General features: G+C 44.2%; 1 protein-coding gene across 1 annotated transcript in view; it reads left to right on the forward strand.

Moving 5' to 3' along the window:
• Positions 1-26,503, forward strand: part of LOC311243209 (F-box and WD repeat domain-containing 11-B-like) — a gene marked incomplete at its 5' end in the record, with an annotated part of 130,725 nt that extends 104,222 nt beyond the window's left edge. The window contains 5 exon segments of the mRNA XM_084332341.1: positions 13,206-13,324; positions 16,062-16,172; positions 19,704-19,782; positions 22,328-22,492; positions 24,951-26,503. Of these exon segments, the coding sequence (XP_084188467.1) occupies positions 13,206-13,324; positions 16,062-16,172; positions 19,704-19,782; positions 22,328-22,489 (471 nt within the window). The 3' untranslated portion in view covers positions 22,490-22,492; positions 24,951-26,503.
• Between the last annotated feature and the right edge of the window lie 248 nt (positions 26,504-26,751).

Here is a 26,751-nt window from a genome sequence, read left to right on the forward strand (position 1 = left end):
TCACAACTGTCGCTTACCTCGGACAAACCAAGTTTGTCCGAGGTAAGCGACAGTTGTGATTGGAGGATCAAGAAAAGAGGGCAGGGTTTGAGACAGGTCCATTGCTTCACACTCCGGCCCTCTGCTCCCTGGGCCCGTATCCAGGGAAAATGTGACGGCACTTCCTTAGCAACAGCTTTGACGGGCACTTTGTTTGTAGGTTTTTTAAAAGAGTGTCAGCTTTTCCAGTGTGTGTTCTGCGTTTGATCCTCGCCGCCCAAACGGTTGAGTCCAAGAAAGGAAAAAAAAAACATTACCAGCTGCAGGGTTCGCACAAGGTCCTTGGAGTGCTTAACACATTGTGCGCCAAGAACGGCGTAAAATCGTTATTGCCCGCCATGCGTTGAACGCCAACAGCGGCGTATCACGTGTTCGGGATCAATATTTCATTTTTTTTTCGTCATGGCATTCATAATTCATCCAGCCTCCCTCCGGACTGCAGCTGCACCTTGTTCTGACATTGCAACGCCTCAATACCGCCGCCTGGTGGATGGTCGGGGCGAGTTACACTCACGCCAAACCGTAAGTGGCGATCGGTGCATCGAGGAAATTCCTCCGCCAGAGATATATTGTGGGGGTGGATCAATATACACACTCGAGTGCATTTGGATCGCTTTCGAAACGCAATAATCGATATGATTTCGACCTTTATTGCGTCATACAAACCGATCGACGTCAAATAATTGGGGATCTTTTTCCTCCAGTTTCATCTCATTAACGTTACTTTCAGCTTGATTGTCCATTTCTTTGTTTGCAATCAACCCATACTAAATAAAGCCGTTAGTGACGATCAAGGAATTATAAACGACCCCCCCCCCCCCTTTCCTTCACGCATGATGAACACATGAAGCATAATGTATACCGATCATATACATTTGAATTTTTTAATATAGGTATGGGAAAGAAACGCCAATCGATAATCTATCATATGCGTTTGGGCCTATAACTAGCGTTTTTGGAATTACAGCAGAAAAGCTTAAAAACGTACTTATATTCACGAGGGTATTAACACAACAATGTATGAATGAGAAAATATAACGTTCCCACATCCGGAACGATAGATACCCGATGTTGAATGGGCCATAGTAATGCAGATATAGCTATAATATTTAAAAAGTTATAGCCCTGCAAAGAAGGTAAACATCTCCATAGGCTTACAGCGGTGGCAGAGAGGGCATAATGATGGGCACAATGCATGGCACCCAATGTGTTAAAGTGCTTGATTTCTGATTAAAAAAAAAAAAACGAAAGGCCTGGAATTCCAGCCCATTTTTTAACAATGTGCTTAAAAAGTCCTTGAAATTCAAATCAACCATTCGCATTGAAAGTTTGTTCATCATCCATGATAAAACATTTCTGAATCAAGAAATACATTTTTTATTTTTATTTTTTTAACTAATTATAGGAAATAGCTTTTGAGCCATAAATAGTTGTTTTCTATAAAAACAAGTGAATTGTATCCTTTTAAATGCCCTTTTAAAATGAAAAATAGTGCTTAGGAAAGTACTTGAAAGTCCTTGCATTTTACTTTGCAATGTCTGTGGGAGCCCTGCAGCTGGTCCCGTGTGAGTGTGTGTTAATGTGTTTGTGTGTGTGTGTCTCTGTGTGTGTGAACGTGTGTGTGTGAACATGTGTGTGTGAACATGTGTTCGTGTGTGTGTCTCTGTGTGTGTGAACGTGTGTGTGTGTGTGAACATGTGTTCGTGTGTGTGTCTCTGTGTGTGTGAACGTGTGTGTGTGTGTGAACATGTGTGTGTGTGTGAACGTGTTTGTGTGTGTGAACATGTGTTCGTGTGTGTGTCTCTGTGTGTGTGTGAACGTGTGTGTGTGTGTGAACATGTGTGTGTGTGAACGTGTTTGTGTGTGTGAACATGTGTGTGTGTGTGAACATGTGTGTGTGTGTGTGTGAACGTGTGTGTGTGTGTGAACATGTGTGTGTGAACATGTGTGTGTGTGTGTGTGTGTGAACGTGTGTGTGTGTGAACGTGTGTGTGTGTGAACATGTGTGTGTGTTCATGAGCTACTCTCCATTGTAAGACTAATAAACACCTCCTCCCGTCTCCATTGTTTTTGTCCCTCTATTACTTATCTGTCTTTTCCATTTCATAAATTGTTCACCCTTCCTCTTCTTCCTCTCATCCATACCCTCTTCCTCTCGATCTGTTTTCCATTTCTCCATTCTCTCACCGTTATTTTCTTTTTACTCTTATTTCTCAAACGACCCCTACCACCACATTCCTCCTCCGTCCTCTCTTTCCTCTCCTCCGTCCTCTCTTTCCTCTCCTCCTCTCCTCTCCTTCCTCTCCTCCGTCCTCTCTTTCCTCTCCTCCTGTCCTCTCTTTCCTCTCCTCCTCTCCTCTCCTTCTGTCCTCTCCTTCCTCTCCTCCTGTCCTCTCCTTCCTCTCCTCCTGTCCTCTCCTTCCTCTCCTCCTGTCCTCTCCTTCCTCTCCTCCTGTCCTCTCCTTCCTCTCCTCCTGTCCTCTCCTTCCTCTCTCCTCTTTCCTCTCCTCCTGTCCTCTCCTTCCTCTCTTTCCTCTCCTCCTGTCCTCTCCTTCCTCTCCTCCTCTCCTCCTGTCCTCTCCTCCTCTCCTCCTCTCCTCCTTCCTCTCCTCCTTCCTCTCCTCCTGTCCTCCTTCCTCTCCTCCTGTCCTCTCCTTCGTCTCCTCTCCTCTCCTCCTGTCCTCCTCCTCTCCTCTCTTTCCTCTCCTTCCTCTCCTCCTGTCCTCTCCTCCTTCCTCCTGTCCTCTCCTTCCTCTCCTTCTTGTCCTCTCCTCCTGTCCTCTCCTCCTTCCTCCTGTCCTCTCCTTCCTCTCTTCCTGTCCTCTCTTTCCTCTCCTTCCTCTCCTCCTCTCCTCCTGTCCTCTCCTTCCTCTCCTCCTGTCCTCTCCTTCCTCTCCTCCTGTCCTCTCCTTCCTCTCCTCCTGTCCTCTCTTTCCTCTCCTCCTCTCCTCCTGTCCTCTCCTTCCTCTCCTCCTGTCCTCTCCTCCTCTCCTCCTGTCCTCTCTTTCCTCTCCTTCCTCTCCTCCTGTCCTCTCCTCCTCTCCTTCTGTCCTCTCATCCCTCTCCTCCTGTCCTCTCCTTCCTCTCCTTCCTCTCCTCCCGTCCTCTCTTTCCTCTCCTCCTGTCCTCTCCTTCCTCTCCTCCCGTCCTCTCTTTCCTCTCCTCCTGTCCTCTCCTTCCTCTCCTCCCGTCCTCTCTTTCCTCTCCTCCTGTCCTCTCCTTCCTCTCCTCCTGTCCTCTCTTTCCTCCTCTCCTCCTCTCCTCCTCTCCTCATGTCCTCCTGTCCTCTCCTTCCTCTCCTCCTGTCCTCTCTTTCCTCTCCTCCTCTCCTCATGTCCTCCTGTCCTCTCCGTCCTCTCCTCCTGTCCTCTCCTCCTCTCCTCCTGTCCTCTCTTTCCTCTCCTCCTGTCCTCTCTTTCCTCTCCTCTCCTCTCCGTCCTCTCCTCCTCTCCTCCTGTCCTCTCTTTCCTCTCCTCCTGTCCTCTCCTTCCTGTCCTCTCCTTCCTGTCCTCTCTTTCCTCTCCTCCTGTCCTCTCTTTCCTCTCCTCTCCTCTCCTTCCTCTCCTCCTGTCCTCCTTCCTCTCCTTCTGTCCTCTCCTTCCTCTCCTTCTGTCCTCTCTTTCCTCTCCTCCTGTCCTCTCTTTCCTCTCCTCTCCTCTCCTTCCTCTCCTCCTGTCCTCCTTCCTCTCCTTCTGTCCTCTCCTTCCTCTCCTTCTGTCCTCTCTTTCCTCTCCTTCTGTCCTCTCCTTCCTCTCCTTCTGTCCTCCTGTCCTCTCCTTCCTCTCCTCCTGTCCTCTTTCCTCTCCTTCTGTCCTCTCTTTCCTCTCTTTCCTCTCCTCCTGTCCTCTCCTTCCTCTCCTTCTGTCCTCTCTTTCCTCTCTTTCCTCTCCTCCTGTCCTCTCCTTCGTCTCCTGTCCTCTTTTGTCTCCTCTCCTTCGTCTCCTCCTCTCCTTCGTCTCCTGTCCTCTCTTTTGTCTCCTCTCTTTTGTCTTCTCCTGGCCTCTCAACTGGATCAGGGAAAGTGAGAATACCAAAAACATTTCATCAGAAAATATTTCGTATTGAAAATCAACAATTGACCGTTTCTAACAGTGTAAACGTACCTCAGTGGATTCTCCCTTTTTTTAACGGCACTCAGAAGGCCTCAACGACAGTTGATGAGCAGCCAGTTTGTGACGTGCAGATATCTTCCTCCTCCTGCAGGGTGTGGGAGGTGACGTCGGGCCAGATTAGGGTTATGTGTGATGATGACAGTGTGTGACGTCGGGCCAGGTTAGGGTTATGTGTGATGATGACAGTGTGTGACGTCGGGCCAGGTTAGGGTTATGTGTGATGATGACGGTGTGTGACGTCGGGCCAGGTTAGGGTTATGTGTGATGATGACAGTGTGTGACGTCGGGCCAGGTTAGGGTTATGTGTGATGATGACAGTGTGTGATGTCAGGCCAGGTTAGGGTTATGTGTGATGATGACAGTGTGTGATGTCAGGCCAGGTTAGGGTTATGTGTGATGACAGTGTGTGATGTCAGGCCAGGTTAGGGTTATGTGTGATGACAGTGTGTGACGTCGGGCCAGGTTAGGGTTATGTGTGATGACAGTGTGTGACGTCGGGCCAGGTTAGGGTTATGTGTGATGATGACAGTGTGTGATGTCAGGCCAGGTTAGGGTTATGTGTGATGATGACAGTGTGTGACGTCGGGCCAGGTTAGGGTTATGTGTGATGATGACAGTGTGTGACGTCGGGCCAGGTTAGGGTTATGTGTGATGATGACAGTGTGTGACGTCGGGCCAGGTTAGGGTTATGTGTGATGATGACAGTGTGTGACGTCGGGCCAGGTTAGGGTTATGTGTGATGATGACAGTGTGTGACGTCGGGCCAGGTTAGGGTTATGTGTGATGATGACAGTGTGTGACGTCGGGCCAGGTTAGGGTTATGTGTGATGATGACGGTGTGTGACGTCGGGCCAGGTTAGGGTTATGTGTGATGATGACAGTGTGTGATGTCAGGCCAGGTTAGGGTTATGTGTGATGATGACGGTGTGTGATGTCCTCCTCCTGCAGGGTGTGGGAGGTGACGTCGGGCGAGGTGCTCAACACCCTCATCCACCACAACGAGGCGGTGCTCCACCTGCGCTTCGCCAACGGCCTGATGGTGACCTGCTCCAAGGACCGCTCCATCGCCGTGTGGGACATGGCGTCGCCCACCGACATCAGCCTGCGCCGCGTCCTCGTGGGCCACCGTGCCGCCGTCAACGTCGTCGACTTCGACGACAAGTACATCGTCTCCGCCTCGGGGGACCGCACCATCAAGGTGAGCCGGGGGGGGGGACGGGTCTATACTTCCCACAAGCAAGTTGTCCTTCCGCGTTCCCGTTTTTTGCGCTCCGATTGTCCACGCACGTTTCTGGTCATGTGACATGTGCGCCCAATCGCATGGCGAGCAGTGTCTTTGCCCATTTCCGCGTCGAACGGCCTGCAAACGACCTAACGCCTAGTTTATCACCGGTTAAGCTTAAGGCGACTCTTTCGAAGTTGGTTAACGCATCCCACGCCGGAAACGGCTTACGACGTGTTTCAAGTTCATGCGAATTCTACCATTCCACGGCGTACGACGTTATTGAGATCGTATTTTATTTTTTCGCCATGTTATTCATAATTCCCGCACGGAGCCTGGTCTGATGCAGTGGGAGCATGCACAACTCTGCAACGCTTCAATACTGCCGCCTGGTGGATGATCGGCGAGTTGCAACCTGAAGTGGGTCTCTTGTGATCCCGGTGCATCTGGCAAATGCGTCCGTGTGTAGCGATCGCTGCCATAACGCAATAATCGATACGATTTGGGCGTTTATTATGATTATACAAACCGGAAATGGATTTAGGAGATCGCCGTCAAATAAGTGGGATCTTTCTCCTCCAGTCTCATCGGCGAACGGTAAGAGGACGCTGACGTTACTTTCAGCCTGTTTGTTTATTATTATCAATGCAAACCGCTCTGATCAATATATCACCCATACTACATAAAGCATTTACTGATGATCACGGAATTATAAACGACCCCCCCCCCCCCCCCCCCCGTTCATCCGCGCATGATAAGTCATAACGTTTAGGACCATGTACAGTTGAAATTTTTAATATAGCGTGGATCGGCAACAAACGGCAGTTGATAATCTATATATGCGTTTATGCCTATATCTCACGTTCTAGGAAATGCTGCAGAAAACGATAAAAACATTTATATTCTAGACTGTATTTTCGTATGAATGTATGAATGAAAAAGTATAACGTTCCTACATCCTGAACGATGGATAATCGATGTTGAATGGGCCATAGTAATGTCAATTTAGCAATACAATTTAAAAAGTTATAGCCCTGCAAAGAAGGTGAACATCTCCATAGACTTAGAGTGGTGGCAGAGAGTGGTATAAGATGCTCAAATTGCGTGGCAGGGAATGTGTTAAGGTTAGAGTTTGGAATCAGGGCTGGTGTTCTATCGCCCTGCTCTAAGACAAACTCTAACCTTAACCAACTTCGAAAGAGCGCCTAAGCTTAACCGTCCAAAGAACTTGCCGTCACACGATTGGGCGCACATGTCACATGACCAGAAACGTCAGTGGCCAATCAGATCGCGCAAAAGGACAACTTGCTTGCGTAAAGTATTCAGGCGGGGGGGACGGGACCGGGGCTTGGGACCTTTTATTTAGGAACGTCTTGACCAGCCGAAGGCTCGTTCTGACCCACCTCCGCTGGCAGGTCTTATCGGCGCGGCTGCGGGTCAGTTCATGCCCGAGGTAGAGGAGGGTACGCAGCCCACGAGGTGCCTGCAAGGTACCAGCATACGCTCCTCTACGTTGGAAATTAATTGGAACGTACCTGGTAAATGGTGCATTTATATAACAGCTTTTATCCAAAGCGCTTTACAATTTGTTCCCCACATTTGACCCGTTCACTCTCACACATTCACACACACCGACGGCGGAGGCGACCATGCAAGGTGCCAACCTGCTCATCGGGAGCAATTAGGGGTTAAGTGTCTCGCTCAAGGACACATCGACACGCTGCCCGGGAGCAACGGGACTCGAACCGGGAACCTCCGGATTGCCAGACGACTGCGCTACCTCCCGAGGTCTTGACCGCTGAAGGCTCGTCCTGACCCACCTTCGCTGGCAGGTCTTATCGGCGCGGCTGCGGGTCAGTTCATGCCCGAGGTAGAGGGTACGCAAGCCCACGAGGTGCACGCAAGGTACCAGCATACGCTCCTCTACGTTGGAAATTAATTGGAACGTACCTGTCTGTTTATTTCGGGGTTCACACAAGGTCCTTGAAGTGCTTAAAGTTTTTACCAAAAAAAAAGTCGAGGCCTGGAATTCCTTGAAAACAGGCAATTGTTTAACAAGGTGCTTAAAAAGTCCTTGAAATTTAAATCAATCGGTTTTGTTCATCCATGATATTGTTCTGAATCAAGACATTTTATTTATTTATTTAAAGTGTAACTAATTGTTGAAATTGGTTTTAACTTAAGCCATAAATATTGGATCAGATTTGTATTCCCTATTAAAGTGAATTGTATCCTTTTAAATGCCCTTTTTAAAATGGAAAATACTGCTTGGAAAATTACTTGAAAGTCCTTGAATTTCATTTAGTCATGTCTGTGGGAACCCTGTTATTTAACATTTATTTAACCAGGCAGGTCAATTGAGAACAAATTCTTATTTACAATGACGGCCTGGTGAGAGGACAAAAGGGCCTCTCGAAGGCTAGCGAGGAAAGGGGACACAAATAAAATGGAAAAGAGACGGATGATACATACTTTAGAGATAAGGGAGTTAATTAAAACACACATCAAACAAACAACCAAATAAAATGACGAGGTATGTAATCCATTCCAGTTAAAAGGTTGGGTGACAGTTTTACAGGTGTGTAAACAACTCTGCTATAGAGTCCTTAAAAGTAGCAAGGGGGATCAGTTTGTCCACTTTCAAAGTATTTGTTTGCTTCTCGTTCCAACTGCTGGGAGCACAAACTGGAAGGAGGTTTGACCTAAGGAAGTGTTAAACATGGGGGGAACATCTAGTGGGACATGGTGAGCAGCTCTGGTGTTACAGAGATACGGTGAGCAGCTCTGGTGTTACAGAGATACGGTGAGCAGCTCTGGTGTTATAGAGATATGGTGAGCAGCTCTGGTGTTAGAGATACGGTGAGCAGCTCTGGTGTTACAGAGATACGGTGAGCAGCTCTGGTGTTATAGAGATATGGTGAGCAGCTCTGGTGTTATAGAGATACGGTGAGCAGCTCTGGTGTTATAGAGATACGGTGAGCAGCTCTGGTGTTATAGAGATATGGTGAGCAGCTCTGGTCTTATAGAGATACGGTGAGCAGCTCTGGTGTTACAGAGATACGGTGAGCAGCTCTGGTGTTATAGAGATACGGTGAGCAGCTCTGGTGTTATAGAGATATGGTGAGCAGCTCTGGTGTTATAGAGATATGGTGAGCAGCTCTGGTCTTATAGAGATACGGTGAGCAGCTCTGGTGTTATAGAGATATGGTGAGCAGCTCTGGTCTTATAGAGATATGGTGAGCAGCTCTGGTGTTATAGAGATACGGTGAGCAGCTCTGGTGTTATAGAGATATGGTGAGCAGCTCTGGTGTTATAGAGATATGGTGAGCAGCTCTGGTGTTATAGAGATACGGTGAGCAGCTCTGGTGTTATAGAGATATGGTGAGCAGCTCTGGTGTTATAGAGATATGGTGAGCAGCTCTGGTGTTATAGAGATATGGTGAGCAGCTCTGGTGTTATAGAGATATGGTGAGCAGCTCTGGTGTTATAGAGATATGGTGAGCAGCTCTGGTGTTATAGAGATATGGTGAGCAGCTCTGGTCTTATAGAGATATGGTGAGCAGCTCTGGTGTTATAGAGATACGGTGAGCAGCTCTGGTGTTATAGAGATACGGTGAGCAGCTCTGGTGTTATAGAGATACGGTGAGCAGCTCTGGTGTTATAGAGATATGGTGAGCAGCTCTGGTGTTATAGAGATATGGTGAGCAGCTCTGGTGTTATAGAGATATGGTGAGCAGCTCTGGTGTTATAGAGATATGGTGAGCAGCTCTGGTGTTATAGAGATATGGTGAGCAGCTCTGGTGTTATAGAGATATGGTGAGCAGCTCTGGTCTTATAGAGATATGGTGAGCAGCTCTGGTGTTATAGAGATACGGTGAGCAGCTCTGGTGTTATAGAAATACGGTGAGCAGCTCTGGTGTTATAGAGATACGGTGAGCAGCTCTGGTCTTATAGAGATATGGTGAGCAGCTCTGGTGTTACAGAGATATGGTGAGCAGCTCTGGTTGTGAAGAAGGCACGACAACGCCTCTACTTCCTCAGGCGCCTAAGGAAGTTCCAAGTCAGTCAGAAGATCCTTAGGAACTTCTACTCATGTACAATAGAGAGCATCCTGACCGGCAACATCACCTCCTGGTTTGGGAATAGCACTGCACAAGACCGTAGCAGACTACAAAGAGTGACACGTTCAGCCGAACGCACAATTGGAGGGGGGCTTCCCACCCTCCAGAACATTTACAACAAGCGGTGCAAGGGGAAGGCTAAGAGAATTATTAAGGACTCGAGCCACCCGAACAACTGCCTCTTTGAACTGCTGCGGTCAGGCAAGCGATACCGGAGTCTTAAGGCGAGCACAGAAAGACTCAGAAGAAGCTTCTATCCCCAGGCCATCAGGCTGCTAAACGAACAATAAACACTATGCAACAACCATCAAATGCACACAGCACACACACCCACACGCACACACTCACTCAAACAAACAACACACTGCAGCACCCACTCTCCACACTTTAGATCACACAAACACACTTTACACTTTATATTTATTGATAAAGGATTTGCACTACAACTCGTACACCTACTGTGAATTGTACTTAAATTGCACCTCGTCCCATTTCTGCCTTGCACTATATAGTATTGTATATTAGTACACTGCACAGTATTGTATATTGTATGGTAACTACGTCTATTCTGCATCGAACATTGTACATATGTCTAAACTGAACACTGTGACCTAATTTTTTTACTTCTAATTTTACTATGCTATTTTATTTCATACTTATCTTGTCTTGCACAGTCTCTGGAGCGTAACAGTAAGAAGCATTTTGTATAAAAGTATTCTGTACTTCTGTATGACAAATATTAAAGAAACTTGAACTTGGTGTTATAGATACGGTGAGCAGCTCTGGTGTTATAGAGATATGGTGAGCAGCTCTGGTGTTATAGAGATATGGTGAGCAGCTCTGGTGTTATAGAGATATGGTGAGCAGCTCTGGTGTTATAGAGATACGGTGAGCAGCTCTGGTGTTATAGAGATACGGTGAGCAGCTCTGGTGTTATAGAGATACGGTGAGCAGCTCTGGTGCTATAGAGCAGGGGTTCCCAAACTTTTCAGGCCGCGACCCAAAAATAACGGTGTCGGAGAGCCGCGACCCCCACTATTATAGGAGGTAAAAAATTATTATTATTTTTTTTTAATAAATAAATGGAAATGTATGGTTAAAACATGCACACGTTCAAACGCACTCACACTAATAAGCATTGGAGGCTTTTAACCAGGGCAACCAGGGCAAGAGAGGGAGAGAGAGTGAGAGAGATAGTTCTCCAACTTGTGTGAGTTGCAGTGATCTCCTGGTTGCTCCCCACCTAGGTTATTCTAACTATTGTGCTGCTGCAACTAGAAACACTGTCCTGGCCTGCTTCTAAGTTCAGTGGCCTGACTGCAAAAAAAAAAAAAAAAAAAAATGACATTGTTCATGTTCAGTTTGGTGCGCCTGACAAATTTACTGTGTGAATGCAGACGAACCAAATGATGAATGCAACAATGTTGCAACTTCACCACCAGAACCGCACCGAGTCCACCAAAACTATAGTAAAACCAAAACAGTAAGAAGCATTTTGTATGAAAGTATTCTGTACTTCTGTATGACAACTATTAAAGAACTTGAACTTGATAGGTGAAAGCACCCTTAATTAAATATTATTATTATTAAATTTTTTATGTATTGTTTTTATTGACCTATAGTCCATTCATGCTGAGTGAATCAGTTCCCCCAGCCACATTTGTGTATTAAATTTTTTTTGGGGAATTAACTGATAGAAAATGTATAGAAAATTAATCGAATCGAATCGTGGTCAAATGAAGAGATTTCATGATGCATTGAATTGTTGCCTGAATAATCGTAATCTAAATTAATCGTTGTGAGGTTGCATTGTTACACCTAGGGATGTCCCGATCAAAAAATTTTTGCTCCCGATCCGATCCCGATCATGTGATTTCGAGTATCTACCGATACCGATCTTTCCCGATCCGATAAAAAAAATTAAATGATAAAAAAATAAAAAAATAACTTTTTTTTTATTATTTTTTTTCATCCCAATTTCTCACATTACATTCACCCTGAATGTTGACGTTATCCAGGTAAAAAGTTAACTTCATTCAAGCGAGGCTAATCTAAAAACTCCGCCTCCAACCTGCTGCTTCATGAGAGCAATGGCGCCATCGTCTGTAAAAATCAGGTGACTGCAAGTTCTGCAACTAGTGGATGTCCCTCATCCTTGACATAAATCATTTGATGTATAATTAAATCAAACGAAATGCGTTTGTTTTGGCAAAATTCTTCTGCTCTGTGTGCCAATAAATAAATTAATGATGATATGCAATTTAAAACCAAAACTAAGGCCTCTGTATGAGTTTAAGACGTGAACATGGTCATGTTTGTTGAATAAAAAAAGTAAAAAAAAAAAAAAAAATCCTGATTTTTTTTTTTTTTTTTTTTTTTTTTTTTTTAATCCCGATCTTCTGAAAATCACGTGATCGGCCCCCGACTACTGGCAAACTACTGGCATAGAGACGAGTAAGGAATAAATAAAGAATAAAAAAGAAACTGAAATAGCATCAGCAGTGACTATGTCACACAGCTGTCGCCTGCATGAGGGAATGTGAGTTTTGCAAGCAGGCCTGGTGCGTGTGGATCTTTTTTGGGGGCGGGATGATGTACATTTCAAAGGGAACGACATGGGGAATTTGTTGAGGGGACTCGAAGGCATCTTGTTGTGGCTCAGGGGACCGACTGTCCCGTGCATTCATCCAGGGTTCGCACAAGGTCCTTGAAGTGCTTAACCTCTTCAGCCCTAGCCCTATTTTCTGAAAATCCACCTAAAAATACATACAAGTAAATGGAAGATTGCTCCACTTCTACAAGGTCCATTTGCATGTTCTTTGTATCTAGGGACATCTATGGACCTCAGTGAATGTATTCGCAGTGTCAGAAATATTGTGTCTATTACTAGGCTTGCTTAAATTGTGATGAAACTAATAGGAGAATATCAATTCTATGAGTAAAAGTAAACATTATACATAAGGTACCCTAACTGGCATAAATAAATAATAAAGAGATAGAAAATGCCCATCGCTAGGTCAGATCAGTGGGGCCTCTGAACAATGTGGACTTTTTTTTATGCTCTCTCTCTCTCTCTCTCTCTCTCTCTCTCTCTCTCTCTCTCTCTCTCTCTCTCTCTGTCTCTCTGTCTCTCTCTCTCTCTCTCTCTCTCTCTCTCTGTCTCTCTCTCTCTCTGTCTCTCTCTCTCTCTCTCTCTCCGTCTCTCTCTCTCTCTCTGTCTCTCTCTCTGTCTCTCTGTCTCTGTCTCTGTCTCTCTCTCTGTCTCTGTCTCTCTCTCTCTCTCTCCGTCTCTCTCTCTCTCTCTCTCTCTCTCTCTCTCTCTCTCACTCTGTCTCTCTCTCTCTCTCTCTGTCTCTCTCTGTCTGTCTCTCTCTGTCTCTCTCTCTCTCTCTCTCCGTCTCTCTCTCTCTCTCTCTCTCTCTCTCTCTCTCTCTCTCTCTCTCTCTCTCCCGCTCTCTCTCTGTCTCTCTCTCTCTCTCTCTCTCTCTCTCTCTCTCTCTGTCTCTGTCTCTCTCTCTCTCTCTCCGTCTCTCTCTCTCTCTCTCTCTGTCTCTCTCTTTCTCTCTCTGTCTCTCTCTGTCTCTCTCTCTCTCTCTCTCTCTCTCTCTCTCTCTCTCTCTCTCTCTCCTCTCTCTGTCTGTCTGTCTGTCTGTCTCTCTCTCTCTCTCCCTCTCTCTCTCTGTCTCTCTCTCTCTCTCTCTCTCTCTGCAGGTGTGGAGTACGAGCACATGTGAGTTTGTGCGCACTCTAAACGGACACAAGCGCGGCATCGCCTGCCTGCAGTACAGGGATCGCCTGGTCGTCAGTGGCTCCTCTGACAACACCATCAGGTGTGTGACGACGCTGGCCTCCAGGTTCTCCTCTGGAGGTTCTCCTAGTCGACTAAAGACCATTATCTGAAATAAATAAAATACAAATGTATTCTAACCCTAACTAACCTTACTGTCATGTACTTGTCCTAATATACTAACCTACACTTTGATGAACATTGTTGCTCAGCTGATAGAGTTGTGCCCTTCCTGATGACTTGTGGTACAGAACTTGTAAGTCGCTTTGGATAAAAGCGTCAGCTAAATGACTAAATGTAAATGTAATGTCATAGGAATTAGGGCTGCACGATTCATCGATTTTAAATCGAAATCGCGATTTGGAATGATGCAATTATCAAATCGAAAAAAGAAAAAAAATCGCAAATCTTTATTTATAAAAAAAAAAAAAAAAAAAACATTTATTTAACCAGGAAGTCCCATTGAGATACAAGATCGGTTTGGGAGAGGGAGGTAAGGGGTTTTTAGATTGTGTGTTGTGAAGTTTAGACTTCAGAGAGGGAGAGTAAAGTACAGAAAAAAAAGGTACCGTTTGGTACGAGACCGGTATCGATTCCCAGGTAAAAAGATACATTTTCAGGCTCTGTGTCCTGAAAAGACCCACCGCGTAGGCCAGATGCAAGCCGCATTTTACAATAAACCTCTGTGGGGCTGCTTAAAAAAATAAAAATAAAACCGCTAATTTTATCGCAATCGCAATATCTGTCAGAAAAATTGCAATTAGATTATTTCCCAAAATCGTGCAGCCCTAATAGGAATCCAAGATACACGTTGGATAACACACTGTAGACTACTAGCCTAGCAGTAAAAAAGCAGGATTAATTTTCTGTTAATAATCTGTTAGCCTGCACACACTCCGTTCATGATTCTACCAAGAATATTTTTACTCAAAATGTGGGCGTGGGGAGTTTGGAAAACACTGCTGTAATATTGTACCGTTTCAAAGTCAAATAAGTCAATAACCTCCGTCCAGCTTATGGGATATAGTGTTGACCTCTCACCTCTGTGCAGGTTATGGGATATATAGTGTTGACCTCTCAGCTCTGTGCAGGTTATGGGATATATAGTGTTGACCTCTCACCTCTGTGCAGGTTATGGGATATAGAGTGTTGACCTCTCACCTCTGTGCAGGTTATGGGATATAGAGTGTTGACCTCTCACCTCTGTGCAGGTTATGGGATATAGAGTGTTGACCTCTCACCTCTGTAGGGTTGCACGGTATACCGGTATTAGTATAGTACCGCGGTACTAGAGTGTTCGAAATGATACTATACTGCGTTTGGGAAAAAACTGTATTTTTGTTCCTTTAATTTATTAATTTATGCATGCACATGCCTTCCTATTGGAGCACAGCGCTGCTGTCGGTGATGACGTTGCGCTAGTTTACCGGAAGAGAGAGCTCTGATGGAGAGAGATTGAGATTTCTATTCTTGCGAATAGCATTGTGGACATTTTCTAATGCTCGTATAAGGAACTGTAGTCACGAGAGCTAGCATTAACGTAACGTTGGTTATCGTAACCATCGGCAATTGCAGTGAGGATCTTTATTGATTAATGTTAGCTAGCTAGCTTTAACTAGAATTATAGTTTGCTAGCTATATAAGCTAACGTTAGCCGCGTTTATTCTATGCAAAATGTGCTAGCTAGCTAACGTTAATAAAGATCCTCACTGCAATTGCCGATGGTGTGGTATGATAACTAACGTTACGTTAATGCTACAGTAGCTCCTATCGGTACTGTAGTCATGCCATTGATGCCAACATTCGTTGGATGAGCTATGCTAGCTCTTGTGACTACAGTTCCTTATACGAGCATTAGAAAATGTCCACAATGCTATTTGCAAGAATAGAAAATAAATTTAAAAGCCTAATAATAAGCTATACATAGCCTAAACTGCCGTGCTGAAAGCTAGTAAATACAGCAACCCCTGTTGCCTACCCACAACAGAAATGAATTGATGAGCATCTCTATAGCTTAGTCACAAACGTGATTTATACAGAGACATTTGACAATTGCCCATTTAATGGTTCATACATACTGTATAAAGACAACGGAAATCTATTTTATTTTTGTTAAAACAGCCTACAATATGACATAACATTATGATGGGCTATATATAATCAGTCTCACTCATCAAAATGTTTTCTAGGTTATGGTATCTCAAACTAATTAGGCCCTCTGCTATGACAAATGTATAATAATAATACAACCAATAATTCTACCCCTTGAATTTTTTTTAACTACATAAGTCTGCTGCATTTGGCTCACAGTGACTCCCCCCACTCCGAAGCAACCTAACCTCCCAGCTTTTTTTGAGCAGCATATTTAAGTACACAAATTAGTCCAAAGATGATAAAAGGCTCAACAGGGCAGTCTCAGAGTTCATCTGTGTGGACCAAGTTCCAATATATATACAGTTGAGAAAGCTGGGTTCAGAAACCTTGTACAGCAACTGTTTTGAGTGCAAAAAAGGTTCTCCAGCATTTTGAATGCCATTGCTTTTAATTAAATTAATTTATTCTTGTCATTGTTCACTGTGTTTTAAAATAAAGAACAATGACATCTGAGAGTGTTTCCCTGATTTTGAGGTATCGAAGTAAAGTTTCGAAATTCATATTGGTATAGTATCGAAACAAAAATGTTTCGATACCTCTGTGCAGGTTATGGGATATAGAGTGTTGACCTCTCACCTCTGTGCAGGTTATGGGATATAGAGTGTTGACCTCTCACCTCTGTGCAGGTTATGGGATATAGAGTGTGGAGCGTGTTTGCGGGTGCTGGAGGGCCATGAGGAGCTGGTTCGCTGCATTCGCTTCGACAACAAGAGGATCGTCAGCGGAGCCTACGACGGGTACGTTATATATACACACACACACACACACACACACACACAGGCTGTCAATCGATTAAAATATTTAATCTGATTAATTGCATGATTGTCTATAGTTAACTCGCGATTAATCGCAAATTAATCGCATATTTTATATCTGTTCTAAATCTACCTTAAACGGATCTTTTTCAAGTTTTAATACTCTTATCAACATGCGAGTCAACAAATGCTTGCTTTATGCAGCCATTTAACACAAAGGGATGACCCTCATGCATTGCAAATTTGCATCAAATTCAAAATTTTGAAAATATTTCAAATAATTGAGTCGGAAACAAACATAGTATCAATGAGAGTATCAATAATACACCTGAGTGAAGTCTAGTATAAAAAAAAATGTAAATTTTTTAAACACGTTAATCTTGCGATAAAACAAATAGTGGCATTAAAACAATTGTGCGATAACGCGTTAATAATGCGTTAACTTTGACAGAACTTTGAAGAATCATCCGGAGATGCACGCAAAACGACGGAAAGCGATGAAAAGAAGCAACAGGCGACACCGGAAAAAACCCACCCAGTTGTCCCTTAACTTAAACTGCAAGTTTAATATCTGGAGACACTTTGAAATAATTCCAAATCAAAGACGGAGTGAGCGACTCCACTAACAGGCTTGTTGTTATGCTGCAAGTGACGATGCAGGCTGATGTCATCAAGCGCACGCGCTGATAGACGTCTGCCCAAACATCTTCAGAAATGCGAAAGCCACAGAATTTTTTTTTTTTATTTGATTTATTTATCCTTTATTTATCCAGGAATGTCCCATTGAGATACAAAATCTCTTCTCCCAGGGAGTCCTGACCAACACGGCACACAACAAGTTTCAACATAAAAACAAGGGCATTAAACAAAAAACATACGAATCAAATATAAATACAGAAGGTCATTTGTGCAGTGGCAAGGAGCATAATCACATCAACAATAGCATCAGGTAAAACAGTTACATGTTTCATGAAGGGCTAATCGTAGCATACCTTTAAAAGCATTCACAGTAGGAAGTGCCTCTAGACAAAGTTTTACTTGCAGCGTATTCCATAAAAAGGGAGCATAGTGGGAGAAGGCAGCTTTACCAAGCTCTGACTGCATCAGAGGAACATTTAAAAGCATCCAATTTGCTGCTCGTCTGGTATTAAAAAAGCAAGTATAAAAGGACAGAAGTCTGGAGATATATAAGGGCAGCTTACCTAGCAATGACTTAAGGATAAAAATCAACATGTGTGATTGTCTTCTTTGGTACAGAGAGGACCATCCTAAGGACTGATACAGAGTGCAGTGGTGGGTGGGAGAGCCTGCACCCGTTACAAAACGTATGGCCGTATGGTACGCAGCAGAATCCAGCTTTTTAAGCAGGGAGGAAGGAGCATGCATATAGATCACATCATCATAGTCTAATACAGGCAGAAAGGAACTCTGCACAAGTCTCTTTCTGGCTTCAGACGGATTGCGAGTTGTGCCAAACAAACATAAATATCTCAAACTATACATCCCATCTCCCATGTTGACATGTTTTTGTGAGAAGTAGCTGACAAGCTTGATGTATAAAATGAGCATGTTGTGTAAAAGTGTCAATAAAAAAGTAAAAGCCGTTACCGATCATTTCCGATATTACATTTTAATGCCAATATCGGCCGATGATATCGGACATCTCTAGTAATAAGTCATACTGACCAGCAGTGTAACTAGTAAGAGTAGGTACGGGATATGTATAGATATAGTATCTACAGATATATCAAAATGATTATATGCAGGTATGTACAGACGGATGTGGATAGATATATATGGTAAGAATAAATATATATATATATGGTATATACATTATTGTACACACTATCATACAGAGCTATATGGGTTATATGCAGGTATATTCTGACACATATGGATATATACCGTATATATATTAGGGCTGTCACATTATTTTCGATTTTCTAATTTAATTTCGAATTTACATAAAAACACGAGATTCGAACGTGAACGGAAACATTCAAATTTGAAAAAAAATATATAATAATAACAACTTTGACCAAGTGACGTCATTTGTTTGACGAGGTCTGGCTGAGAATTTCCTGAACGCTCATCGAAAGAGCAGGCCTGAAACTACATAGTAGCTAGTTTTTATTTGGTGTTGATAGCCCAAGAAATTATTGAAACAGGATAATTTAAATTCGATGCTAAATAAGGTTTTACGCATGCGTAAATTAAATTGTACTCTATTTGTATTATCTTTGCCGTTTTTGATCACGCTAGTTGTCTGTCTTTTGGAGTGCGTTTGGAGTTTTTTTGTGCCGTTTCAGAGGAGGATTATGAGGTGAGGTAAGAAAATAATTGTTTATACATAGGCAACCTGAGGGCACATTTTCATTGTTTTTAATGCTTCATGGAGCATGTTTACATTTGCTCAGCCTCTGTTGTACAGTATGCAGTATGTACAGTATGAAAACAAACGGTCAGGTCATATAGGTGAGACTGTGCTGAAAATAATGATACCAAATAGGGCTGGGCAATTAATCGAAAATAAATTGCGATTTCGATTCATAGACCTATGCAATCTCATTTCTAAGTTATGACGATTTTTTCTTATATTAAAAAATATAAATAAAAAAAAAAGTATATTTTTTTAAAAAACGTTTTACTTAACTTTTTTAAATGATGACGATTCTGACTTGAGTTATTTTGTATGTTACAAGAGACTTAAGTTTAAGTCAAGCACTTTCATATTATGTTATGTTTAAGTTTAAGTCCAGCACTTTGATATATGTTATGTTGTCTGTTTAATTAAGAGAGTGCAATACATTTAAAAAATTAAAATTAAAATTTTTATTGAAAAAATAAGAATTGTGTGAGAGAATCGTGATCTCAATTCTTAGAGAGAAAAATGATTCACATTTTAGCAAGAATCGCCCAGCCCTAATACCAAACATACCATGGTAAAAAAAAAAGTAGCCAAAACGTTGAAAATAGCTTAGACTCAAGAGTTTTTTTTTTACACTGAAATTTGAATTCTAACTGGTCTACAATTCTGCAACGAATATCAAATTCGATTTTTTTTGTTAAAGTGACAGCCGTAATATGTGGTCAAATATAATTATATAATATAATAATAATACACTTTATTTGTATAACACCTTTCATACAAGAATTGTAGCCACTTTTGTTACAGTGATGCACGAGTGAATCCACAGTCCCTTCCTCCTATCCCATAATTAACTCTGAAGAACTGGTCCTCCTCTGCGATACTTGTACAACGAGCGTTTTCGCGGAGGACCAGTTCTTCAGAGTTAATTATGGGATTTTCCTATGGAGGAGCAAGCGACTGTGGATTCACTCGTCCAAACCCTGTTGGCGTGCATCACAGTCACGAAAGGGGCTACAAGAATTGCAGCTCCAAGTGCTTTCTATATGATGTATCCAGCAGTATTGTACATCATCCAGAGTTCTCTGAGTGGACTGTAGTAGGAGGTGGAGCTGACGTCCTGCTCTCTCTCTCTCTCTTCTCAGTAAGATCAAGGTGTGGGACCTGCAGGCTGCCCTCGACCCCCGGGCCCCAGCCAGCACCCTCTGTCTGCGGACGCTGGTGGTGAGTTCTGTCTGTCTGTCTGTCTGTCTGTCTGTCTGTCTGTCTGTCTGTCTGTCTGTCTGTCTGTCTGTCTGTCTGTCTGTCTGTCTGTCTGTCTGTCTGTCTGTCTGTCTGTCTGTCTGTCTGTCTGTCTGTCTGTCTGTCTGTCTGTCTGTCTGTCTGTCTGTCTGTCTGTCTGTCTGTCTGTCTGTCTGTCTGTCTGTCTGTCTGTCTGTCTGTCTGTCTGTCTGTCTGTCTGTCTGTCTGTCTGTCTGTCTGTCTGTCTGTCTGTCTGTCTGTCTGTCTGTCTGTCTGTCTGTCTGTCTGTCTGTCTGTCTGTCTGTCTGTCTGTCTGTCTGTCTGTCTGTCTGTCTGTCTGTCTGTCTGTCTGTCTGTCTGTCTGTCTGTCTGTCTGTCTGTCTGTCTGTCTGTCTGTCTGTCTGTCTGTCTGTCTGTCTGTCTGTCTGTCTGTCTGTCTGTCTGTCTGTCTGTCTGTCTGTCTGTCTGTCTGTCTGTCTGTCTGTCTGTCTGTCTGTCTGTCTGTCTGTCTGTCTGTCTGTCTGTCTGTCTGTCTGTCTGTCTGTCTGTCTGTCTGTCTGTCTGTCTGTCTGTCTGTCTGTCTGTCTGTCTGTCTGTCTGTCTGTCTGTCTGTCTGTCTGTCTGTCTGTCTGTCTGTCTGTCTGTCTGTCTGTCTGTCTGTCTGTCTGTCTGTCTGTCTGTCTGTCTGTCTGTCTGTCTGTCTGTCTGTCTGTCTGTCTGTCTGTCTGTCTGTCTGTCTGTCTGTCTGTCTGTCTGTCTGTCTGTCTGTCTGTGGTTTGTCCTGATGTGTGTGTGTGTGTGTGTTGTCCTGATGTGTGTGTGTGTGTGTGTTGTCCTGATGTGTGTGTGTGTTGTCCTGATGTGTGTGTGTGTTGTCCTGATGTGTGTGTGTGTGTGTGTTGTCCTGATGTGTGTGTGTGTGTGTGTTGTCCTGATGTGTGTCTGTGTGTTGTAGGGGTGTAACGGTACACAAAATCCACGGTTCGGTACGTACCTCGGTTTTGAAGTCACGGTTCGGTATTACAAACATTGCTTTTCATTTATCTATTTATTTAACTGTATTAAACAATATAAAACGAATTGGCCATAATTTACTGAGCAAACTAATGCGTACTGCTGTAACCTACTAATAACAGTAAATCTGAAGATTATTATGTGCTTGATAGGTTGTGGACAACTAGCGTGTGCGTGTTTATACAGAGCCCCTTTCATGACTGTGATGCTTGAATACAGGGGCAGCCAGGGCTTGCATCACAGTCACGAAAGGGGCTAGTTTATACAGAGCTGGTGGTATGACTTGCTGGCTGAAATACGGACGAGAGGGAACTAGGTAGCGGGGCTATATTACTTTTAACATGTGCTTAAACCCAGTGTTCTCGACAACGGAGTATGGTCGCAGATCCGCTGCTATAAAAACGCCTACGGCGTTTGTTATTGCTTTGGCCCGGTTTGAATTAATAGCGAGATGCTGCTTGAATGCCACGGGGAGCTGGGTTTGCACTAGGGTCTGTTTCTTCCGTGTACCAGTGATATTCACATTCGGGTGATGCCGTTTTCAAATGCGTGATAAAGTTCGCAATAAAGTTGAACATTGACATAAAGTTGAACATTGACATAAAGTTGAACATTGACATGGCTCTGGCTTGTCAGTTAGTATTGACTCGCCATACTAAGGCTAATAGCTGCGTGCTGCGTGGGATGAACAAACAACATCCGGTTAGTTGTGCACGTTATATTGGGGCCGGGGGGAATTAAGTTCTGCAAAAAAAGGTTCCGTACCGTTGCAATCGTTCGGTGCACAGCGCGTACTGTACCGGAGGACCACATTGAGGCGGTACAGTACGGATTTGCGTACCGTTACACCCTTAGTTGTGTTGTCCTGATGTGTGTGTGTTGTCCTGATGTGTGTGTGTTGTCCTGATGTGTGTGTGTTGTCCTGATGTGTGTGTGTTGTCCTGATGTGTGTGTGTGTGTTGTCCTGATGTGTGCGTGTGTGTGTGTGTCTGTGTGTTGTCCTGATGTGTGTTGTCCTGATGTGTGCGTGTGTGTGTGTGTCTGTGTGTTGTCCTGATGTGTGTGTTGTCCTGATGTGTGCGTGTTGTCCTGATGTATGCGTGTGTGTCTGTGTGTTGTCCTGATGTGTGTTGTCCTGATGTGCGTGTGTGTGTGTTGTGCTGATGTGTGTGTGTACTGTTGTCCTGATGTGTGTGTGTGTTGTCCTGATGTGTGTGTGTGTGTTGTCCTGATGTGTGTTTTTTTCCTGATTTTGTGTGTTCTGGTGTGTGTTGTCCTGATGTGTGTGTGTGTTGTCCTGATGTGTGTTTGTGTGTTGTCCTGATGTGTGTGTGTTGTCCTGATGTGTGTTTGTGTGTTGTCCTGATGTGTGTGTGTTGTCCTGATGTGTGTCTGTGTGTGTGTGTGTTGTCCTGATGTGTGTGTGTTGTCCTGATGTGTGTCTGTGTGTGTGTGTGTGTGTGTGTGTGTGTGTGTGTGTGTGTTATCCTGATGTGTGTGTGTTGTCCTCCAGGAACACTCAGGCCGCGTTTTCCGCCTCCAGTTCGACGAGTTCCAGATCATCAGCAGTTCCCATGACGACACCATCCTGATCTGGGACTTCCTGAACGTCTCGACCAATGGGCAGTCAGAGGGGCGGTCCCCTTCTCGCACCTACACATACATCTCCAGATAGCAGGTACACACACACACACACACACACTTTTTCTCATAGTTGTGTCCATATAAAATAGTGGTGGGGGGGGAAATATCGATATGTAGTAGTATACTGTATCGATATTTTATCATTTATTTATAAAAAAGATGATAATAATTTAGTATTTTTGTATATATATATATATATTAGAGGTGGGCATAGATTAATTTTTTTAATCTAGATTAATCTATCTGCAATCCTGGATTTAATCTAGATTAAAATGGCTCAAAAAAAAAAAAAAAAAAACCTGCCGAAGGCATTCAAAATATGTGTGTTCTACCCAAATAATGACCAGAAGTAAGTCCTTACTTTTTCTTTCCTCCTTATGTTTCTCAGGCCAGGTGGCCCATTACACCATGAGCCCATCTCCCGTTTCCAAAATGCATTACAGACTGTTTGAAAAAGCTGTTTGCTATGATAATTGGTAATGAAATATCAAAATAATGTTCAATAAGATGTACTTGTGTTTAATAAGTTGTTTTATTCAGAAGTTAACACAAATAAATAATATTACCAGTACAGTACAGTATCTAGCACACTCTCAGGAGCAAAACAGAAAGAATCATTTCAAACTTGAACTATGTGACATGGCTTGAATCAACTGCTCCAGTGGAGTTGCTCAGTGGCCAATGGTGTCAACTGTGGTTGTACTGGGCCGCTCCCAGGTGTGAATGGAACTGTGTGAATGTGAAGCAGGGCGTTCCTGAAAAAGAGCATCTGTGTTCAGCGAACCTACAAATAAATAAATAAAGGTAAAAAAAAAATAAAAAAAAATATTTTTATTTGATTTTTTTTAGATTAATGCGTTAATTATATTATCGCGCGATACTAGTATAGAGTTAACGCAGCACGTTAACGCCGTTAACGGCCCAGCTCTAATATATATATATATAAGGAAGTTGCATTGTGTGTAAAATGCAGGTTGAGAGAGAGCGGGAGAGTCGGGGACGGGGAGAGAGAGTCGGGGACGGGGAGAGAGAGGGAGAGTCGGGGACGGGGAGAGAGAGTCGGGGAGGGGGAGAGAGAGTCGGGGAGGGGGAGAGAGAGTCGGGGACGGGGAGAGAGAGGGAGAGTCGGGGAGAGAGAGGGAGAGTCGGGGAGGGGGAGACCGCTTCCGCATTATTCCCACTCGCTCCGTTGTTGAGCGAATTGTTGATTGTGGACGGTGACTACGACCAGTTATTGTGGGCGGTGACTACGACCAGTTATTGTGGGCGGTGACTACGACCAGTTATTGTGGGCGGTGACTACGACCAGTGCCTTACTCACGTCAGCAAAACAGTCAAAATCAGAACGGCTTAGTTGAGTGAGGGAGGATCCCGTGAACTCGAGACTAGACTGATGAGTCAAAATGAGAATTAGAGAAACAGACCCCATTGATATAAACCCCCATTGCTAGGAAACAATTCTAAACACTGGAAAAGGCCATTTATATAAGACACAGGACCTTTTTAAATTGAATTTGCACGGGGGTATAAAAAAAAAAAATTTAGTTTTTTTTTGGATGGTTGTCGGGAGATTAAATAATATAAAATATATCAAATGTACAAGTCGGGCTACCTGGTGCGTCTGGCGAGAGGAATAGGTGAGAATTAAAATTGGCGTGCAAGTGCAGCCGCCAGTTCAGTATCGCTATTTTTTTTTTTGTGCTAGTATGCTCACGTGCGGTCGTGCCATTGGTATTAGATTGACCTCTTAACTGGTTCCCGGCCAACCACGGACATGTCCGTGTTTCGGATCCAATGGTAGAGGGCCAACCACGGTTGTTTTGGCTTTTATTCCATTTTAATAACCTACTCAATGTCACCGAGCGGCACTGCAGATTTACCCTACTCTTGGAATTCTGAAAAGTGCATTACCGGCCAGATCCTCGTAGGGGCGCTGTCTCGATAATGCAGTGTTCCCTGTGGCAGAGCGGTCTATTATTTTTCTTGACTTTGAATGGAGTTTCCTGTTAGGACCATGAATACCGACGATATGCATTTTGAGTTTTAGCCCCAGCTTCTCTATAGCCGAAACGCCATTCGATTTAATGTTATTAGCTTAGCGGCCTGTATCTCGCCTTCCAGGAAATATACTAGTCCAAATCCCGCTTATATTCAAGACGCTATAAAATGGGAACGTATTGATGATAAAAAAAAATCTTTAAGCAATTTTGAAGGGACGGTTTATGATGTCAATTGACAATGAGAATGGACAGATGGCAATACTATAAAGTATAGATTTAGCTCTACAAACAGCCCCACGCACAATGAAAGTCTGTTTTGAAATGCTGGCCGTATAGCGTGAGATTAGACGGCCCCCAATGGCCGGGAATGTGTCAAGTGGTCTTAAAAAGTCTTAAATCTAACCCGTTGAAACCCGCAGATCCCCTGAAACGACACAAAGCGTTAGTTATTCCAGCGTGCGCGTTACTCACTACTCCTCCATCTTCCTCCAGGTGGGGCCACACACACCGCCTTTTCCTGGAGGAGCCCAGGGCTGATTGGCTGATGGGTGCGTCCGTCGTGGAAAGGAGCCAATCTCTTCTTCTCCTTCCTCCTCGTCATCTCTTTGTCCACCCCTCCTCACCCCCCTGCCCCCCCATACCTGTTCTGGCAAAGACTCTTCAAGCCCCCTTCCCTGCTCCCATCGCCTGCTACTTGTCCCTGAAACACACACACACACACACACACACACACACACACACACACACACACACACACACACACACACACACACAAACAAACACACACACACTCTCCCCCCAAGAGGTTCTTATTCTATCTACTAATTTATGTTCCGTAAGACTCAACACTAATACCAGTATTAACACCAACCTTATCTTATAAGTTAATGTACTCCGCCCCCCCTCCACCCCCCCCCCCCCCCCCACACACACACACACACACATTAATTCTCTTAGCTGCTTGTGTTCCTTAGTTCCCTCCCCCCTCCCCCCTCCCCCTGCCAAACATATGTCCAGACATTGAATCACCGATATACACACACACACACACACACACACACACACACACACACACACACACACACAGTGGCACCAGGCGGACAGAGGATGACCATGGGAGCTGTGATGTGGGAGACAGAGACTCTTAAACTCAGCTTCTAAAAGGACGGACAGACAGACGGACGGACGGACGGCTCGGGAGTGAGACGGGAGTGCGATGGGAGGGAGGGAGTGAGAGAGGGAGGCGTGTTGTGTTGGGGGCGACTTGCGCCCTTCCTCAGCTCCCTCTCGCTCCTCTCCATCCCCCCTCCCTCCCCCCCTCCCTCCCTCCTCACCCCACCTTGCTCCTTCCACACTCGTTCTGGACACGGGGAGGGAGGGAGGGGGGGGGGGGGGGGGGGAAGGTTTTTTTTCTTTCTTTTTTTTTCCTCTTTTCCACGCACACTGGAGTTTGTGCGAGCGTGTGTTTGTGTTTGTGGACTTGTGAAACGCAGCACAGGAGCGGAGGAAGTGGTGAAACAGACAGATGTGCATGTGGGGTGTCGCCACGGATTCAGCGTCCGCCGGCGCACCTCTGCCCTTTTTCTTTTTTTTTTTTTCTTTTTTTTCTTTTACTTTCTTACTGTTTTTTTATGACTATTATTTTCTAATTTTATTTGAATCATTTGGTTCTTAGTACAAAAATCATACTAAACGTAGTTCTCTATTTCTCCTCTCTTTTCTCTCTCCATCCCTCTCCTCTCTCTCCCACTCCCTATCTCTCTTTTCTCTCTACATATCTCTTATCTCTCTTCTATCTCTCTCTCTCTACATATCTTCTCTCCTCTCTCTTCTCTCTACATATCTCTCCTCTCTCTCTATATCTCTCTCTTTCTCTCTCTCCTCCCCCTCATCTACGTGCTTGCTTTGGTTATGAGAGAAGCTGAAACTCAAGAGCTCAAATTTAGCTTGTAAACGGAGTTGTCTTGTCAAAAATTGTGTTGTATATTAAAATGATTTTTTAAATAAGAAAAATGACCTTATTGTGAATAAAGTACTTGACAGTGGTGGAGTGTTGAGCCGACTGTAACATGAATGGCTGCCTAATTGTCTGTTTGTTACCTCATGTGTGCGCGCGCGTGTGTGTGTGTTGTGTAGGTATTGCACTCTGTACTTCGTTGCTATGGTTACCGTCGGTAGTGTGATAGTAAAGGGTTAACCTTCTGTAATGTGGCAGTGAAAGGGTTAACCTGTGTATTGTCGCAGTGAAAGGGTTAACCGTTTGGTAGTGCGGCAGTGAAAGGGTTAAAGGAAC

The sequence above is a fragment of the Notolepis coatsorum genome, assembly GCF_963971535.1.
Source record: "Notolepis coatsorum genome assembly, chromosome: 16".
NCBI classification, from domain to species: domain Eukaryota; kingdom Metazoa; phylum Chordata; class Actinopteri; order Aulopiformes; family Paralepididae; genus Notolepis; species Notolepis coatsorum.